Source organism: Siphateles boraxobius, unplaced genomic scaffold (assembly GCF_051911475.1).
Source record: "Siphateles boraxobius isolate OS27281-9 unplaced genomic scaffold, OSU_SipBor_1 48, whole genome shotgun sequence".
NCBI classification, from domain to species: domain Eukaryota; kingdom Metazoa; phylum Chordata; class Actinopteri; order Cypriniformes; family Leuciscidae; genus Siphateles; species Siphateles boraxobius.
Genome location: NW_027509119.1, coordinates 12,757,378 through 12,777,898, shown reverse-complemented (window position 1 = coordinate 12,777,898; position 20,521 = coordinate 12,757,378). Strand labels below are relative to the sequence as shown.

The 20,521-nt window shown below is 38.4% G+C and overlaps 1 protein-coding gene across 3 annotated transcripts in view; it reads right to left on the bottom strand.

Moving 5' to 3' along the window:
* The window catches only part of LOC143710818 (phospholipid-transporting ATPase ABCA1), a 272,481-nt gene that overhangs the window by 72,749 nt on the left and 179,211 nt on the right, over nucleotides 1-20,521 (bottom strand). For all 3 annotated transcript variants that reach the window (XM_077202050.1, XM_077202051.1, XM_077202052.1), the window contains 7 exons: nucleotides 18,431-18,479; nucleotides 15,351-15,458; nucleotides 15,145-15,177; nucleotides 12,989-13,128; nucleotides 10,251-10,378; nucleotides 9,632-9,730; nucleotides 9,356-9,548 (listed from right to left, as the gene is read on the bottom strand). In XM_077202050.1, coding sequence (XP_077058165.1) covers nucleotides 9,356-9,548; nucleotides 9,632-9,730; nucleotides 10,251-10,378; nucleotides 12,989-13,128; nucleotides 15,145-15,177; nucleotides 15,351-15,458; nucleotides 18,431-18,479 — 750 coding nt within the window. The remainder of the gene's footprint in view (nucleotides 1-9,355; nucleotides 9,549-9,631; nucleotides 9,731-10,250; nucleotides 10,379-12,988; nucleotides 13,129-15,144; nucleotides 15,178-15,350; nucleotides 15,459-18,430; nucleotides 18,480-20,521) is intronic.

The window sequence follows — 20,521 nt, the reverse complement described above, 5'->3', positions numbered from 1 at the left end:
CTTTTAATAGGCTGAATGAAGGAGATCCCATGTATGCAGGAAGTATGGCAAGGGAACGCAGCATCTCGAACCCCTCTCAGGGAACCATGGTTGCATGCATAACCTGAGACGTTCCCTTTCGAGGGTACTTGCGCCGCATCCCAGCTGACGCTTTGGAGAACGAAATGCCCAGTTCGCCATGCTGACAAATGCCTGTCCTGGTGTGAAGTTTTCCCGGCACAACTCAGTACTATACAACCTTATAAATGTTTTCAAATGTTTTCTACTTTTTTAGAAAATAGTTTTAATTTATCTAGTAATATAGTAAAAATACAGCTATGTGGACCTTTTTATAGTACTTTTTGTAATTTTATAGCTTGACAGTCCCAGTCCTAATTCATTTGGTATTTTCTCCAAAATGTCCACTTTCATGTTCATTTCATGTGTGGCTTTGGGATGAATAGTCTGAGTAAATACAGATACAATTCTCATTTAACTATCCATTTAAATACAACAACTGCACAATTTCATTCTTAACAGTGCACAAGATTGATACAAGTACACACACACATATTCTTCCAGAATGACAAATCAAAACAATAAAACCACCCACACCCTGTGTTTCTTTGATTCACTATCAGTGTGATACTAATGACGCTGCCTCAGATCCACGCAGACACTGGCCTAAATGAAAGAGCTCTGACACACACACACACACACACACACACACACACACACACACACACACACACACACACACACACACACACACACACACACACACACACACACACACACACACACACACACACACACACACAGGCACAGGGTTACACTGTTGAAGACTTGTGATAATGAACATCTATTATATGCTGATTCACAGAGAGGGAACAGAACATTCTAAAATTGCTTTTTCCTTGAAATCAAAACTGTGGTTTTGTTGCTTTTTAGTCCATGTCTATCAAATCAAAAACGGTCCCCTTTTCCACGAACAAAAATAGTTGCAATAGAATATGTTGAATGTTCATATTTTATGTTTATTGCAAAATATGCTTCTATATACAAATATTTAAGTAGTTTGAGAGTATAGGGAGACTATATTACATCATTCGAATTGCTTCATGGTAGTAGGTGGAGCCAAATAATTATTCTGGTAGGATTTGCTTATTGCAATTCTCTGATTGGTGGAGATTTATTTGCAGAACCATGGGTAATGTAGTTTTCATCAGGAATTTGTTGAAATAAGCTAAAATAATGCACACTAATAGCTTTAACGAAATCATATACCATCAATTAATAACCTTGGGGCTCAGGTTAGTGCTGTCTTTAAAGGTTTATAAGTTATATTTAAAAATCAATTCCCCTATGGAGGAAATTAAAGGGATGTTTGAGCTCTATTATCAGACTAGCATCAAGCAGCAAAGAATAACATACAAGCTACTGAATATTTAAAATAAAATGACAATACCTTTGTTATGTCATTGAATTAAATCTCAATAGGAAATAGTGTGTAAACACAGGGACAAAAATGATCATCAAATCATTTAATGGAGTCTTTGTTCTCACCAATTAGTGTGTAAAAAAATAATACAAAGTGGAGGTTTTTTTTATTTAGCTTACTGCACATTATCCTGCTTATTACATGGCATATTGCTGTATGTACATACTGTATGACACAAATTACTAGCTAATTTTGATACAAATTATTCGTAGTACATGTGTCCATTTTGCTGTGAAATAACTTTTATATTATATTTATATTGTTAGTAATATTTCAAGATGAACACTTACTACACTGAAGCAACTTAGGGTTACTTTATTATTCATTACTTAATCCATATTACTTCTTTCTCACTGTTTTGGCAAATCTCCACTTGTTTTCTATGGAAAGATATGTAAATCTGTGATAACTAAAACCAGTCTATATTCAAATTATACAGGGCTTCGCTTTTGTGTTGGATCACAAACGCAGTTGTGTACATACGAGTCAGGTTATGGGTATAATAAAGCATTTTTTGTGGGTTTCATACCAAAAATCAAGTTAACTACACCAATGACCTGTCATCGTCATGGAAACCAGTGTTTCATTAAGAAACCAATGCAAAGCGTCAGCCTCCTCTCTTTCACTTATCAAGGACACAAATATAAAGAGATTAAACTGAAGAATGGCTCTTTACTGACTGTGTCTGATAGCTGATCAAAGAAACTGCTTGTCCTGTTAGTGCTACAGCTGACGTCTCCAAGACCAGACGCTAAATAATAATCAATCAAAATGCTTTAATGGTGGCCGTTTGCAGTGAAATACAGTTTACAACAACATAAATTGCCCAGTAAGTGCTTAATGCAGACACACAATGGATGTCGAAGGTGTTTGAAAAGGTCGGTGGGCTAATGTGACGCCATTTAGCATTTTACTTCCAGAGGATTTCCAGAGGTACAGACGAACAAACAGACATAATTAAGGGGCACAATCTGGACATTAATTACTGAAAGAAAAAGATTTTCAGTAAAAAAATAAATAAAAATGGCTTACATTTTTGTTCCACACAAAGCTATGGCTCATGGAAGTAACAGATTTTCCTGGAATAGTGTCTTAAAGTGCCCCTATTTTGCCATTTTAAAGATTCTCAATTTTGTTTTAGAGGTCTCCTATAATTGGTTTACATGCATCCATGATAAATATATATATATATATATATATATATATTTTTAAACTTACATTTTCACAAAATATACATTGCAGTTCAATCAAGGTTCGATTAGGGACTTGGTCTTTCTAAACCCCCCTTTACAAGAGCTGACTATGCTCTTATTGGTCACTGTGATGAATAGTTGATACAACAACAACATTTATGTATAATACTACATTTATGTTGTTGTTGATAGAGCAGCATTCATCTGGATCTCTACATATGTTTCTGTTCCCTTTCAGTTCAGTCTCGTTCGACGTAGTCGGACGTACCGTACTGATTGGGATCGCTTTGAGAGACCAATCTACTTCGAGTGTAATAAAACGAGCCAATGCACATTGGCATGCGATAATTGCATAAGCTGCTCTGCCTCACAGCGCGAGCATATAATGATTAGCAGGTGCGTCGCATCTTTGCTTTTACCTTCGGAGGCGAGCGGTTGTACTGTTCCTGCTCTGCAATCTTATCTGTGAGTGTTTTAACTTCAAAAAAGAAGAAAACGAGTCTGCCTCTTCAGGAGAACATCTCTTCAAAGCTGGTGTTGGATTAAACAGCAAAAAACAGTGCTGGACGTGATCTCACAGCGAGCAAAACAGCTGTGTTCACAGCACGAACGTTACACCTTCAATGAGAATTTGAGTGCTCACATAAGGCTTGCACTATAGTCCTGTTTGTGTAGCCGTGACCATGACCCTGTATGATCGGCACCAGAGAGAGCAGTTTCCTGAAAATCATACACGATTTGACACTGAATCTTTTTCAAGATGTCATTCAAACCGTGTGTTTTTGGATTCGGTCGTTTCCTATCCTCATTTGACGGCCATGATCACAGTTTCAATGCCTGGGCTTAAGCGTGTTGAGACTGTGTTCTTGGGTGGTTCATGTTCTCTCATGAGAGCAACCCAGCGACCTGTGGAGACAGGTAAGTGTTGCACTGCACACTCATACCCTACTTCGGGCCCCCCGGGGCCTTCCGAGTTGGGTCCCTGTCTTCCACCTTGCTGCTCCACCCCGGATACGTCTGTGGTGCCCCTGGTCCCTCTGGCTCAGTTTCTGGAAGCCTGGAAAGCGCTTCCCAGTCTGTCCAGATCGGGACATCTCTGTTAGTTGGGTCTTCAGGTCAACTGAAAAAAAGAGTAAACTCGCCCCTGTGCAGAGGATCTCTTTTCTCGGTATGGAGCTGGACTCAACCCACCAGACGGCACGCCTCACAGAGGAATGTGTCCGGTCAGTGCTGAACTGCTTGAGCACTGTCAAGAGCAGATCAGTGGTCTCACTGAAACTTTTTCAGAGGCTCCTGGGGCATATGGTATCCGCAGCCGCATTAACACCGCTGGGTTTGTTTCATATGAGACCACTTCAGCACTGGCTTCACGGCCGAGTCCCGAGATGGGCGTGGCAGAGCGGCACACTCCGTGTGACAATCACCCCGGCCTGCCGCCAAACCCTCAGCCTGTGGTCAAACCCTTTGTTTCTCTGGGCCGGAGTACCACAGCTGGCCCCGTGGTCTGCGCAAGTATGCGTTTCCCCCAGTGAGCCTTCTTGCACAGACACTGTGCAAAGTCAGGGAGGAAGAGGAGCAGGTCTTGCTAGTTGACTTATTGGCCCAACCGGACCTGGTTCCCCGAACTGATGCTCCTCTCGACAGCCCCTCCCAGGCCCATAGTTCTTCTCTCAGGACATCCTCTCTAAGAGACGGGGCACCGTATGGCACCCACGTCCAGACCTCTGGAAACTCCATGTCTGGTCCCTGGATCTAGGTGATTTACCACAAGATGTTGTAGACACCATCACTTCTGCGAGAGCATCCTCTACGAGGAATGCTTACGCCCTGAAATTGAACCTTTTTAGTGGTGTTCTTCTCACAGAGAATATATATTTGCCGAATCAATCTGGTCAGTCCCTTTCTTTCTTTTCTCTGACTACTCCATCTTCTGTCTCTGAGTTAATTTTGAAATCCAACCCTTCATCTTGTCGTCGTGGCCCTGCTCCTAGTCCTCTTCTGAAACTCTGCCATTCAGTTATCTCTGCACCTCTCTCTCACTTCATCAATGCATCTCTTACCTCTGTTTCATTCCCTCTGCTACTCAAAACTACTGCTGTTACCCCTGTTCTCAAGAAATCCAACCTTGATCCCTCAGTTTTATCTAATTATCATCCTATTTCAAATCTACTTTTTATAGCAAAATTACTGGAAAGTACTGTTGCCTCCCAGCTTCAATCTTTTCTAGTCGAAAATAATCTCTTTGATCCCTTTCAATCTGGTTTTTGTCCTCTTCATAGTAATGAAGCTGTACTAGTCAAGGTATTGAATGATCTGCTTTTTTTCTGGTGACTCTGGTTCTCTGTATATGCTTGCTGCTCGACCTCAGCTCTGCCTTTGATACTGTCTCCCATGAAGTACTCATATCTCGCCTTTCGGATGTGGGCATTTCTGGTGCTGTTCTTTCTTTTTTTCTTTCTATCTCTCTGACAGACAATTCTACATTTCAGTTCAAGATATTAGCTCACCTAATGTCCCCCTGAAGCAAGGTGTCCCCCAGGGATCCGTTCTCGGGCCATTATTATTCATAATTTACATAATACCCCTTGGTCAAATCTTCCACCATTATGGTTTCAATTATAATTCTTACGCTGATGACATCCAATTATATACTATCTGTACACTTGCTCTATCTGTCACAGCCGACACAATCTCTGCTTGTGTGCATTAAATAAAAGATTGGCTTCAAACCATCTAGTACTGTTAAAAATCTTGGGTGTAATCTTTGACTCCTCTCGCTCTTTCCAGGCTCATATTAATTCTATCACTAAATCAGCATTCTTTCATCTACAGCGCATTGCCCAACTCCGTCCCTTCATCAGTATCAAAGACGCTGAAACTGTCATCCATGCATTTGTCACATCACATCTTGATTATTGTAATGCCCTTTTTATTGGTCTATCTGCTAGCTCCATTTCCAAATTGGAATACATTCAAAACTCAGCTTCTAGCATACTTACCCACACCAAGCGTTCTGCCCATACCACCCCAATTGTGTACAATCTTCACTGGCTTCCAGTGGCTTATCGTATTAAATTCAAAATCCTCCTGCTCACTTTTAAATATCTGCATACCCCTACCCCTAAGAGACTCACTCTTTACGATCCTCTGACTCTAGCCTTCTTGTTGTCCCTCAGCATCGCCTAGCTTCAATGGGGGGCAGATCATTCAGTGTTGTTGCACCCAAACTATGGAACTCTCTCCCCCGATCACTCTGTTGTGTTAATACTATTTCTGAATTTAAAACTATGCTCAAAACTCACTTATTTTCTGAATGTCACCATTCTTAAGTCGTACTACATTTCGTTGTGTCTGATTGTATTTTGCTGTATGCTGCCCTGTCTACACAATTCTCCTTTACTGTACTTTTACTCTCATCTACCTACTGTTGTTTTGTTTGTAATCATTGTCCATTGCCATTATTGTTGCTTGTTCATTGTAAAGTGTCCTTGAGCCCTGGAATGGCGCTATATAAACAATACTTAATAAAAATAATAATAATAATAATAATAATAAGACCTCCGAAGATGTTCGATCGGTACTGTGCTTTCCTTCCTGCAAGTTGGTTTGGAGCAAGGGCTGTGTCCCTCCACCAAGTGTATGTTGCCTCTATTGCCGCACATCACGACGCAGTTGATGAGCGGTCTGTGGGGAAACACGACCTGATCGTCAGGTTCCTGAGGGGCGTGAGGAGACTGAATCCGCCTCGCTCCCGCCCCACCCTTTTTGGATTTATCTCTGGTGCTGACAGCACTGCAGAGACCTCCCTTTGGGCCATTACAGGCAGCAAAATTAAAAGTCCTGTCTATAAAAGTCGTTATCCTGCTTGCTTTGGCCTCTATCAAGCGGTTAGGGGACCTCCAAGCATTTTCGGTCGACGAACTGCACACAATCTAATACATTATCTGATTGATAGTTTATGGCAGTGGTCGATAACCCATTGCTCTTCTTTGGCAAAATTCTTTGACCGTGGTTCGCCAGAGATCATCACTAGAGATCAGCTTTCTGCAAAAAAAAAGAAGCAGCCAATTAAAATTACTTTTCTGTACAGCATATCGAAAAGTGCGTGTTCAGTGCTGTTTGCAAGTGTCACAACAGCAATCACGTTTCTAAGGTAACCTAGAGCTCCTGCACGGATTCAAGCTGCTACATAGCTTGCATGTGGTAACGGCAAAAAGATTTTTAGAACAGCAGCAAAACAATTTAAGTATATAAAAAAGAGATTAGACTGAAACTGGTGCAACAACCTTAATCCAAAAATAAATACAAATAAATAAATAAATAAATCAATAATCAACTGCATTTTCTACTAAGCATAAAATGTCAATTATAAGAACATAATTTGTTAATTTTTTCCACACCTATTTAAAATATTTAACGACAAAAGTTTATTTTTTCATACTGTATTTTCATGCTTGTCTAATTAAAGCAGCATTTAATGCACAGTATCTGAAACCCTCAGGCAGTATATAAGATTCATCCAGCCTCCATTATCTGAAACATCCATGATTATGTTTCATGACAAAACATCTCCTGTGTGTGTAGGACTTACCTTATGAAGCTTAAAAATCAAGAGTTCAGTAAAATGTAAATGTTTGCAACTGGGTCAGCTCAGTGTGTGTCAGTGTGTGTGTGTGTGTGTGTGTGTGTGTGTGTGTGTGTGTGTGTGTGTGTGTGTGTGTGTGGCATGGCAAACCCTACATTATGGGGACAAAATGTCCCCATAAGGATGGCAAAATCTGAAATCCTTGTTCGTGTGGGGACATTTTTTGGTCCCCATGAGGAAAACAGCTTATAAATCATACTAAGTGATGTTTTTTGAAAATGTAAAAATGCATAAAGTTTTCTGTGATGGGTAGGTTTAGGGGTGGGGTTAGTGTAAGGGAATAGAATATACAGTTTGTACAGTATAAAAATCATTATGTCTATGGAAAGTCCCCATAAAACATGGAACATGTGTGTGTGTGTGTGTGTGTGTGTGTGTGTGTGTGTGTGTGTGTGTGTGTGTGTGTTTTTTTTTTTTCAGTAGTATACTCAGAGAAAACTTTTTTACAGAGAGAGAGAACCAGAATAAATTCTAAGTTTAAACTTAGCGTTTTGGAGGAGTGATTTGCATATCTGCTGATATGACACAGTCGCACAGAGAACTGTGTAATCTGTGAGATGTTACAAACTAAATCTTTACATATGATAATGAATGCATGCGTCATGAGATCAACAGGATGTTTAATGCTGTAAAACTGCTGGATATGATCATGTACTTTTGGGTCATTATATTCTGTTTGGAGTGGTTGGACAAACCATTTCTCTATGACAATCCACACATAATAAATGTACAGGTAACATAATACGGTTATACATGTCAATATCTGAAAAAATGCACTTCCATTTGATTGGTTAAAATGAAAATGAAAATGAAAATAAAAATAAAAATGAAAATTCAAAACAACATTAGACCCCACTCCAGTAAGTGTTTATCTTAAAATAGTACTGACATAATATATTATTCTTACATTTACTTTATAAAAATCAGGAAAGATTTCACAGCAAAAAGACACATGAACCACGCCCTGAAGGTGGACATTTGTACATTTATATTAAAAAACAATTTTACTATCAGACAACTGAAGGTATGTAGTAGATTGTGTGAAACTGTTTTTTTTTCAGCAAAGTTTTGATAATGTTGATAATTTGGAGGCCTTATACACATAATGTATACACATTGCATGACCACAGTGCAAAGAAATTGCATTTGACCATGTAAAATGACAACTTTAAAATCAAGCAGAAACCTTTGGCATAAAGCTGCATCGACAAGCCATGATTAGCAATACAATCTGAATATGGCCAATACTCTGCCTTTCACGTCACCAAATTAAAGTGCCCCTATTATGCTTTTTGGAATATCACCTTTCATGTAGTGTGTAATATAGCGGTTTGATAATGAAAAATGTCTGCAAAGTGCATGCATATTGTCTCCCAAAAAAGAAAGAACTGCATAAAACGAGACGGCAGTTATTTCAGTCTTTCTTCCTGCACAAACCTATGTAAGATTGTAACAAATCTGCATAGTGCCAGCCTATGGTCTTCATTGGCCACTCCCAAACAACATACTCTGACCCTCAAACACTGTAGTTGTAGCTGAGGCATCATGCTTCGGTTCGTTTTGCCAACATGTCGAGAAGACTTTGTTTTTTTGCGCTGCCAAAGCAAGTCTACTTTGATGCACATCCAAAGGATGAGGACTCAGCCTGGAGTTGATATGGTAAAACTGATGCAAAACTGAGCTGAAATTCAGATATGATAATGGACATTTGATTTCCGAGACGCACTTTAAGCGGTCGACCAATCACAACAGACTGTGCCATCTGACCAATCAGAGCAGAGAAGGCTCTTGTAAAGGAGGGGCTTGCATTTACATTTAGTCATTTAGCAGACGCCTTTATCCAAAGGTTTAGAGAGACCGAATTCTTGATCCAATCATTTTAGACACTGTGAGAAAAGAGCTGATACTGCAGTGTATATGATGAGAAAATTAAAGTGCTTTTGATCTTGGATGCATGTTAAACTATTGTAAAAGACCTGCAAAACAGATTGAAGAACTTTAAATCCAGGCCGATACGTTTAATAATGTGTAGCTGACCTGTGGTGGTGGTAAACCCCCGGCTCCGAGCGGGCAGTCTGGCAGCATGATGCTCCGTTGCGGTGTGCTGCACTGGCATTGAGGAGACGGGTTCTCTAAGCTCCAGTTACCCTTCTCAAAGATCTCACTGACGGATGGATCCACCGCAGGAGTGAACCAATCAGTGCCTCCCGCAGGGTTACAGGGTAATTTACTGAAGGAGGAACAGAAAGCACATGGTCAGCTGCTACACCACAGCACCCGTGTGTCTAATAACAGTGTGTGTGTGTTGCTCACAGTATGGGGTTGGAGCTCATGCAGCGCGTTCCAAATCCTGGTGAACTGAGCAGAGCTTTCGTCACTTTCTCCACCTGATCTACACCAGGACCATCAAAACTACAACATACAGACAAGATTTGTTATCGACCAAATAAAATTTTTTGTGTCGAATGTAGTCACTACAATTAGCCCTAAAAGTTTGTGGCCGGTAAGATAAGGTTTCTTATGTTCACCAAGGCTGCATTTTTTTTAAATCAAAAATAGAGTAAAAACAGTACTATTGGGTCAATATCATTACAATTTAAAATTACAGTTTTCTATTTGAATATATTTGAAAATGTAATTTATTCCTGTGATCAAAGCTCAATATGTATAATTACTCTAGTCTTCAGTCACATGATTCTTCAAAAATCATTCTAATATGCTGATTTGCGACTTAAGAAACATGTTTTATTAACGTTGAAAACAGTTGTTGCTGCTTTATATTTTTGTGGAAACAGTGACATATTTTTTCAAGACTCTGATGAATAGAAACTTCAGAAGAACTACGGCACATTTATTTGAAATAGAAATTGTTCGTAACATTATAAATGTCTTTACTGTCACTTGAGATTCAGCTAAGTAATAATGTGTGCACCTGTAGAAGGTATTCTGTGGAGCTCCATACATCCAGGGCTGAAGCTCCAGATTGGGATATTCCACAAACGGAGGAACAATCAGAGAGAAGATGAGAGCCAGACACACAAAGAATGCCGGCATCACGACCTGATACACACACACACACACACACACACACATTACATATGCACTTAATGGTGAAGTATATACGATTTTTTTTAGGTTAAAACTTGAGTTTGGGAACTTGAGCTCGGACTCGAGTCCGGACTCAAGCCCAACATTTAACTGACTTGCACTTGTCACAAACTCTTGACTCGGACTCAAGCCTTTGGGAAATGTTTCCGAGTGTAACAGAGTCCAGCACTGTCTGTGGAATTCGCTTGGCACAGTTGACGGGAATGTCAACTGCATGTTGTGTTTTGAGTCTTTTAAACACACAAGCGATTTTAAATTGTTTAAGCACAATAAGATGCAAAAGAGAATTAAATGCGGTACTTGCACGCTGTCTGGGATGGCACATGCACCCAAAGTGTGCGCTCCTTTCTTGTCTAAAAATTAATAGTTCGCCCAAAAAAGAAAATTATTCCATAATGTACTCACCCTCAAGCCATGTCTATGACGTTATTCTTTCATCCAACAAAATCATTATATTAAATAGTAACCTGGCTCTTCCCAGCTTTGTAATGCCATTGAATAGAGAAAAATATCCATATTTAAAACTTTATAAACTATAATCACTCGCTTCAGACAACAGCCATACGCGCGTTCACGAGAGTACAGTAGTAGTATTTATTTGGACTCGGACTCAACTCAGACTCTACCCTTTTGGACTCTGACTTGAGTCCAACTCTGCCCCTTTTGGACTTAAATAAGGTGGTCTCTAACCCAACACTAGTTCAAATACATTATTTTAGCCCAGTTTATTGTTCATTGAAAACTATTAGTAAGCCGTTTATGGATTTATCGCCTTCAAAAGTGCAAACATTGATCCCCCAAGCATAAAAAAAACCTCTCAAAACACTAAGAGTAGTCCCTTCAGATCTGTCAATCACTTTCCAGCTCAACCAATAGAGTGAGTTTGGGGTGTGGCTACTTTAGCAGGTAGAGCCAGACTGGTGTTTAGTTGGTGTGAGACCATCGCTGAAGTGTTACATGAGAAAATGCATTCTATGGAAGCTTGTTTAAGCACGCAATTCTAGGAAAAAAGTCAGAATTGCGATATGTAAAAAAAAAAAAAGGAAACAAGCTTCCATAACATTCAACGGGTACAGGAATGAAAGCTAAATTTCACTGCTTAGACCTTTAAAGATTAACGTCATGAACACATCAAAGTGATTACAATGTGGTACAATACAATATCATCATGCACCCGTTTATAAAGACAAACGTACCAGTTTATAATGTCTACTTTGATGTGTCCAGTGTTAAAAACCTCAAACAGTTGAGGCGTGTCATTTCAAAAAATGCTGCCAGTGCAGATACGCCGGATGGGTTTATTATAAGCGAGACGCTTGCGCTTGCAGACAAAGTGTTAGCCTACTCAAATGACACATAGCAACACAGTAAAATAAACTCCTAAAATGTAGGACCTTTTATTTAAGTCATGCCTTTTATTTAAGACATGCCTTCACAAGCACCTGTAAGAGCTGTGTTTGTGATGTTTGAGTTGTGGGAGGCACGCAAGGTGTGAATGGCGCGTTTCAATGTTGTTTGAAAGTATACTTTATTTTTAAATTCCACTAGGTGCCACTAATGTCGCAGAAAGCTGCAGGTTTGCGTGCGGAAGTGGGGCAAGTTTTTAGTGAATTGTCCCTCTCCCCGATCACTCTTTGGCAGAAGAGTGTCATGCTTGTGTTGGCTTAGTTAAATGTGTAAAAGGGTTCAATTAAACACTTTCAAAAACTGGCACTGTCACCCTTCATTCCCAGCATAATTAATTTCTCTCTATTCTTCCACTCTGCTATCTCTCCAAATGTTCTCCTTTCATTCCATTTGTCCGCTGACAGACGGAGCGAAACCAGTGCACACAAAATCTCAGAGAGAGAGACAGGCTGCATAGGAGTCGACGACACGGCTTCACTCCAGCTGATTAATTACACTCCATGATTGTCCAATTAATTCAAACAACCAATTCAAACACTCTCTGTTTACACTGAGGAAAATGTAAATGTGCCGGAGACGGAGAACACATCGGGAATAATGAAGGAGAAAACAATGGAACATCTTTCCCCTGAGAGAGTCAGGGTGACGAGCATCAGCCAATACAGAAAAATGGAAATTGTGCACAATGATGGTAGTTACTTGACCAAGAGCTGAGAACATGGCCTGTATTTACATACTGTACAGCCTTCACAAAAGCCTGTAGTAACAGATAATTCATTTGTAGCTTAAATATTTTATTCAGTTTTTGTCTTAGTCATGGAAAGTATTTAGCTGTGTCCATTTAATGCATGCAATTAAATACACCTCTTTATTCTCAAACCAAAAATGACAATATCATGCTTTGCTAAAGAACATATTCATGAGCACAGAGATGTATTTTCAACTATATTTTTTGTATTTAGATTTTCAATGCATTTGGTGCTAAACAATTTAGCTTGGATTCAGGCTGCAGCTCAGAACTTCCTAAACCTATTACACCTATTAAATTCACACGCCTGCAGAATGTAAAATACAGTGAGATTGACTTAAAGGTGAGAAAAGGAGTGAAAGAGGGTATTTACAGTGTGTTTATTTTGACATGTCAGTTGGTATTACCTGAGCGATGATTCCTCTCCTGCTTCTACGGGCATGGTGAAATCGTTTGATAAAAAGAGCTAAAAACTGCTGTTTGATCAGTGACCAACCCATGATGACGTACGACCCTTTGCCATTCGCACACATGGGGCGCTGGATGTCTGTAACGTAAACAATAAATTCACTCGGGATATTACAACTATTACAAATACGTCACTGTTACAATTGTGTCAACTATTATAGCTACCTCAGTAATACACCTTCCTTATTGCAACAACTGCCTCACTGGTGCTTTACCTAATTGTTACAGCTACCTAACCGTTATAGCCTTCTCACTATTACAGCTACCTTAACTATTACATCCACCTCACTGTTACAGCTTCCATAACTATTACATCCACCTCACTGTTACAGCTACCATAACTATTACATCCACCTCACTGTTACAGCTACCATAACTATTACATCTAACATAACTATTACATCTACCTCACTGTTACAGCTACCATAACTATTACATCTACCTCACTGTTACAGCCTTCTCACTATTACAGTCGTTTTACTGTTACAGCTACCCTACCTATTACTGCTGCCTCAACTTTTCATAGTTCCTAGAACTATTGGCGGAAGTACCCAGATTTTGGCGTTCGCAGCGCAGGAACTAGGAACGATTTAAGTTCTAGGAACTCCTTTTGGAGGAACTAATTTAGCTCCTACTTGAGAGTAGGGTCTAAACCAGCACTATAGGAACTATCCGTGATGTTAGTGTACGCTGATTGGCCAAACGCAAGCGAAACACCAGTACCCGCCATTTAAAAAAAAGCTGTGTAAACACACAGATTATAGCCTATATATTTACTCCACAAACTAACTCTACGAACATGGAAAACAGTGATAGATTGGCCTCTTAAGCTTTACGCAAAGTAGAAAATCCAACGCAACTTTGAGGGGACCAAACCAAACACGATTAAGTATTTCTGCTCAGCAAGCGACACTGGATATCAACCATACGGCATATGCTAATACCTTTTCATAAACTGTCTATTTTTAATCTATAACAATTCTATCTAATAACGTATTAGACAGGACTGTTAGACTGATTGTAAACTAATGACCATGGAGAATGTGAGCACTGTGTGCACAGGCTCTTGCTGGCGTTCTCAGCGCTGTCAAAATAATAAGTCACAACTTCAGAGTTCCTACTGGTGGTGCGAATGCAACCAGGAAAAGTTTCCTAAGGGAACCATTAGTTTTTCGGGAAACACCCTGGTGTTCGTAGAACTACCCGGTGCGAAAGCCCCTTATTACAGCCATCTCACTATTACAGCTACCTGACTGTTACAGCTGCATGACTGTTACTGCTAGGTTTTTATTTATTCATTTTCATATTATTATTATTATTATATTTTTTAACAATAACTAAATTATGTCTCTTGGTATGATAACAGCAAAAGTGCCATGATAATAAGTAGTAGTGTAGTACCACTCATATTGTTTGGATGTGTTGTTATTGCAGGGCCTGTTGTGTTGTATTAATACTTTAAAATGTATGCATTTTCACAGAAAACTGAAGGAAGAATTTCATTTGTGTCAAAGTTATGTCTACAGTAACAAATCTGAGCACTCCAAATGAACCCAGGCCCCACTAACATCCACTGAACCATCACAGCAGGCGCTCATGTGCCCATTAAGGGGCAGTTTACTTCTTATTTTCCATATATGTTATTTTGTTATTACTGGCCTTATGTACACATGCATCAGACAGACATTATGGCCACTGTCACATCGTATTGTTTTTACATTGTATAGCACCATGCAATTTACATTTTAAGATGCTGCCAAATTAGAAAGAGTTCATCTTTAGAAAGGTTGTCTCAACATACATGTTATGTTCCATTCCATTGTGCTCTATCTAGTGTCCTATGATAATGGCTCCAGATGCAGCACTGGCCTCAAAAAAACATGCCAATGATGTAAACAATCATTAGTTTGAAGCTAGAGTACCATGGTATTACCGTAGCACCACTAAACTGCGCATAACCAGCTACAGTTAACTTACTTTTCAGCCCACCTCACTATTACAGCTTACAGCAACCTTAATTATTAAAGCTGCCTCATCACTACAGCTAGCTCACTACTACAGTTTCCAGATGAAAAATGGAAGAACTTTTACTTACCTTCTACACGACCAGTGTGTCTAACCTTCACCTCTGTTTCAAAACAAGGGGAAAACAATATAGAGCAGAAATATTAAACAACGTCATTCTTTTTTTAGTATCACTTACAGTTTTCAAAAGATTGGTTTGTAAATGAACGGGTCATTATGTTTTTTGTTTTCTTTTTTTCAAACACATACAGTATAAGTGTTTATGTTTGAGCGTACCATTTTTCACTGTGTTTTCATCTTTGGATTCCAATACTGAGCTGATAGTCTGTATTCCTGATATCCTTGAGCTGCTTCTGGGCTTTTGTTCAAAATTTCCTCTCTTATCTGTGAGAAATTAACAGACACACACACACAGCAGAGGTTATTCTGGAGGAGTGCGGGTGCGATACTTCCAGCTTATTCATCTGGCCTGTTCTTATCTGAGGGGGCATTAACACACGTTTACACACAATCACACACACTCCAAGGTGAGACAGGAGAGTACAATTGCAACACTTCATCCTAGCTCTTATTCGAGTGGACCGTTCTTATCTGAGATGAACCGTAAGGCTCTTAAATAGAAAGAATATCACTCTGAAGGATCCCACTGTTCGAAACTAGAGGTTTACAATTATTTTTAACAAGATCCCAGATAATTTCAGTCTGATCTTTTCAGTTTGAGTGGCACATTTCAGTACAGTTGTTTGATGTAACTGCCACCATGTTATACAGTTTTGCAAAGAGGCTGTTTCTGAAGGATAAGACAGCTAAAAACTATATCGAACTGAACCGCAAACATACAGATTGTGTGTGAGTGCAGCTAAGATGGAAGAGGGGATGCACTCAAAAATATGTAATTCATTTAATTGCATAAAAGAAATTCCATCCATTTGGATTACACAGTTTTAACAAACTAATACAATTAATGTGGTGCATACTTTGTCAATTACACATATAAGAAACTTCAAAAATTTAGAAATAAAAATTTCTGCATGCATAAAATAAAAAAATAAATAATAAATAAAAAACATGACAGTTATTAACTATTTGCATCTATTTATTTTTATATAAATAATCATTTTCAAAAAGCATTTACTCATATATGTCTAGTAGGGACATATATGTCTATGTGTCTATAATATGTCTAGTTGTGGAACAAGATATATTAATTTAGTTAAAATGGATGTGATTGAAACAAATTTGACTTATTGATGATAAAAACATAAACCTGGTAATTGTGTATTTAAAAAAAAAATCTGTTATTAGTATGATCAGAAATCTTACCCGTTTCATATTCATGACTGACAAATATGCATAACAATAAGTGTATTAGATTTATTTATGTTTAAACTGTGTAATACAAATTGAAGGACATTTTTTAGATGCAATTCAAATACAAACATCTTAAATTAGGCCTAAATATCAGACAGGTTGGTTATGTCTGGACACACACTTCTTATTTGATCACTTGCAATTAATAGAGTGAACAGTCTGCCTGAAAATATATGATTTGAGAAAAAATCCAATTTGTCTGCAGTCTGAACATAGCCAAAGAAAGGGTGGAAAATGGTCTACGCCTCGTTCAGACTATCAGTCCCAATCCGATTTTTGTACATATCCGATTGGAATCCGATCATATTTAGCAAGTGTAAACTGCAAAAAATCAAATGAAATGAGATGTTTACAAATCCGTTTCGAGCTACATTCAAGTGGTTTGAAATCCTATTAAAATCGAATTCCTGGAAATCTGTTTCAGTCTGCCCACTCTAATCGGATTTCGCGTGATTTGTGTCATTTTCTCAGGCCACGTAAAACGTAAATATGTCAGACAGTGTTATAGGAAACATGTTGAAAGTCGCTGCAGAAGCTTGTTGCAAAGTCCCGGTCGAGCAGAAAATTACAATATAAATGGAGACATGTTGAATTATGAGACCAGTGGAGAGGTGATAGCACAGAATAAAACCACACATGCGTTTCTGCCGCTGCAGGGTATAAATCTAGGCCTGCATCCCAATGTGTATACTATCCATCCTAAATAGTATGTTACATTAGTAATTTTCAATATTCAGGGCAGATAGGGTGGATAGTATGCGCATTGGGATTTGTGAAGCATACTTGGCGTGTCCGCACGAGCGCGAAGTTGTGCGCGGCAAAAATTACGTCATTGCGGTGTGGACGGTCTTCCGCGTTGGGTGCGCAAGGCCCCATTTCGCGTGGCTGCGTGCACGGCTTTTTTTGTAACAGCGCACGCGGCTCCGCATCCGAAGATGCACGACTTATAGAGCCGAATCTAGCCGAGCAAGTACATCTCACAGTGCCGATACCCAGTTCTTGCGTCTAAATTAGTTGCTTACATTAACAAAATGAGCATACAATAACAGACATAACCCCTTTAAAAAAAAAAAAATGGCCATGTTTTATAAAAATGTTCACAAAACTAAATGAAAATATGTAAGATAACGTTAATTTAGTTGTAGTTCACATTCTCATACGCATTTTTTTCTTCTAATGTCACAAGTTATAATCTCAAGGTTTACTGCTTTACATGATTCTTTTGTAGTGTGGTTTTGGTGTACTGAAGTGTTGTACTAAAATAAACGATCACGAGTGTACCTTTCTTCTTCTCACCACTGATTCCTGATGTTCAGAGGACAATTATACCGAGTCGCCCCCTGTCGTTTCATTTACATTTACATTTATTCATTTAGCTGACGCTTTTATCCAAAGCGACTTACAATTGCTATGTATGTCAGAGGTTGCACGCCTCTGGAGCAATTAGGGGTTAAGTGTCTTGCTCAGGGATCTTTGGTGTCTCACAGTGGATTCGGACCCGGGTCTCTCACACCAAAGGCATGTGTCTTATCCACTGCGCCATCACCACCCCATTACTATTCATTATATTTCAAAAATAGTACAACGGTGAGCTGTGGAGCCAGGCGGAAGTATAAAGAAGATGCAGTAGTCCAGCACGCCGGCTACACATTGTCATGCTGTAAATAAGAAAACATCTGTATTGAATACCTCTCCATTTTGCGTTTGTTGTTGTTTTTTGCATATTCCTACCAACGCAACATCATTGCAATCGAAATCAGTGCGATTCTGGAAAACGAAAGAGAACCACGCAGATCTGAACAGTTGCGATACACAGTGTGGACAGTCAATAATTTAGATTCCAATCGGACACACAAATAATCGGATTTGGACTGACAATGTGAACAATGAACATAGCCTAAAATATGTCTCAGATAAACTTACTGGAGATGGTTATACTGTATGTTAAAGTGTAAAATGGAGTGAATTTTCAGAAAGGATGTTACCATTAGATTCCACGTCAACACCTGTGTCTTTAGCCACCTTCAGAAAGATCTGTGAAATTAAACACGTTTTGTTATTCCACAGTTTCATCTGGACAATTTCACAACTGTTTAGCCTACAAGTTGTCAGTAATGTTTTTTATTTAATTTTAAGAAATTTGTTATTTTCTTAAACAAGAATGCCATAAATGTGTCAAAAGAGACAGTAAAGACATTTATGATGCTACAAAAGATTTCTATAAAAAAAAATGTTCTTTTTAACTTTCTATTCATCAAAGAATCCTGAAAAAATAAATTATATATATATATATATATATATATATATATATATATATATATATATATATATATATATATATTCATAAAAATCAGTTATTTTACATTTTAATAATATTTCCCAATATTACTGTTTTTACCAGCGCTATGATTTTTGAAATCATGAAATTTTATATTAATGATAATACTTTTCTGAGGTGACCAACAGCATTGAGCATTAAACACAATAAATCTGGGATATTTCTCTAAATTCAAAGTGCAAATTAACAAACTGGTTTGCTGGTCTCTTGGTAAAAACCCTTTTGATAAAGTGAACTGAAAATATCACATAACTGATGTGTTTATAGTAAAAAAGAGGGACAGAAGAGGGGAATGGGAAACTGAAGGCATGATTTGGGTAATGATCTTTGATATCATAATTAGGGGTGCACGATTTGGGGAAAATGTCATATTGCGATTATTTAGGTCAATATTGCGATTGCGATAGCGATATAATAAACAAATGGTTTCATGAGTCAACTTGCTTGGTTCTCAAGGAAAATGCACACACAGATTAGTGATAATGCTGAAATGTGTATTTTTCATCTCAAACTAGCAACAACAACTTAAATGCACGGCGTTTTCAAATCAAAATAATATTTTTTACAAAATTAAATAATGACATCTTGGCATTACTGCAAACTTGTTATTGTCTCAATATAGTATAATAGTATAAAATAAATAGAACAATAAATAAGAACAAGTATGCTAATTAAAATGGTAACTAAACAGAATTAAGTTAAGTGACAACATGTCACAATGCTCACATGGAATGACTAGTAGGCTATTGTTTGTATTATTGCTTGACACAAATTTCACGATTTCAATTCAAATCTTGTGATTTGATTCCGATTGTGATTCAATATTGATTCATTTGGAAAAATATTAGGTACAGTAGATGTTCATTTTTCTTCACATTAAATATGTGGTTTTTACTAGGCTTTATTAACAATTTTACAATATTTTAATGATATAAGTAAAAATATAATAAATATTTAATATAGTGCACATATTTAGCAAAATACTTTAGCCAACTAACGTGCTATCAAATGGCTTTCCTGGGGTAAATGTAACGTTATGTGACATTGTTCTCCAGCTATTATTGACCTCTTTCCGCGGTTGAAAAAAACTGGTTGATCGATACTATGAGGCATAAACATTTTGGTAAGTTGTACTGTATCTTTCAACACACCTATTGTTCATTCGTGTTTATTTACTATTAACTAAAGAGTAAGAGATGTTCGGTTCACGACCACGATCTGTCACGTCACATTTACAAGCGCCAAAATGCTAGTGTTTGAATTTTGTAATAAAATTGACAGAATCTGAGAGCTGAGAATTTGTTTTATATCAAAAGTAACCTGCTCTGTCTAGTCTGTCGGTGTCAGTGTCCTCTTTGCTTCTCGATTTTTCTCTGAGTGAGAAAATGGATGTGTGGCGTGAGAGCGTGTGAAAAGTGGCAATTGCGTGAGTCTCACGATGAATGAGTGAGAGTTGGCAGCCCTGCTCTCTCTGCTCAGTGTCGGTTATCTTATAGCCAAAATATCGCCATATAACAGAGGTAGCCTATATTTTTTTTCTGGCCACCAGTTTAGTGTCCGTCTGCTCGGCATCCATCTTCACCTGTTCTCCGCGCTGCACACCGGAGAAAGTCAGACGTGACCATAAGCGCCACACTTGCCACTACTTAAACTGAAACTGACTGATCGTCTTTGTATTAGCGGTGTAGAAAATGGGCAAACAGCTTTCAGAGAGAATGGGTTGTCATGTCCACACATG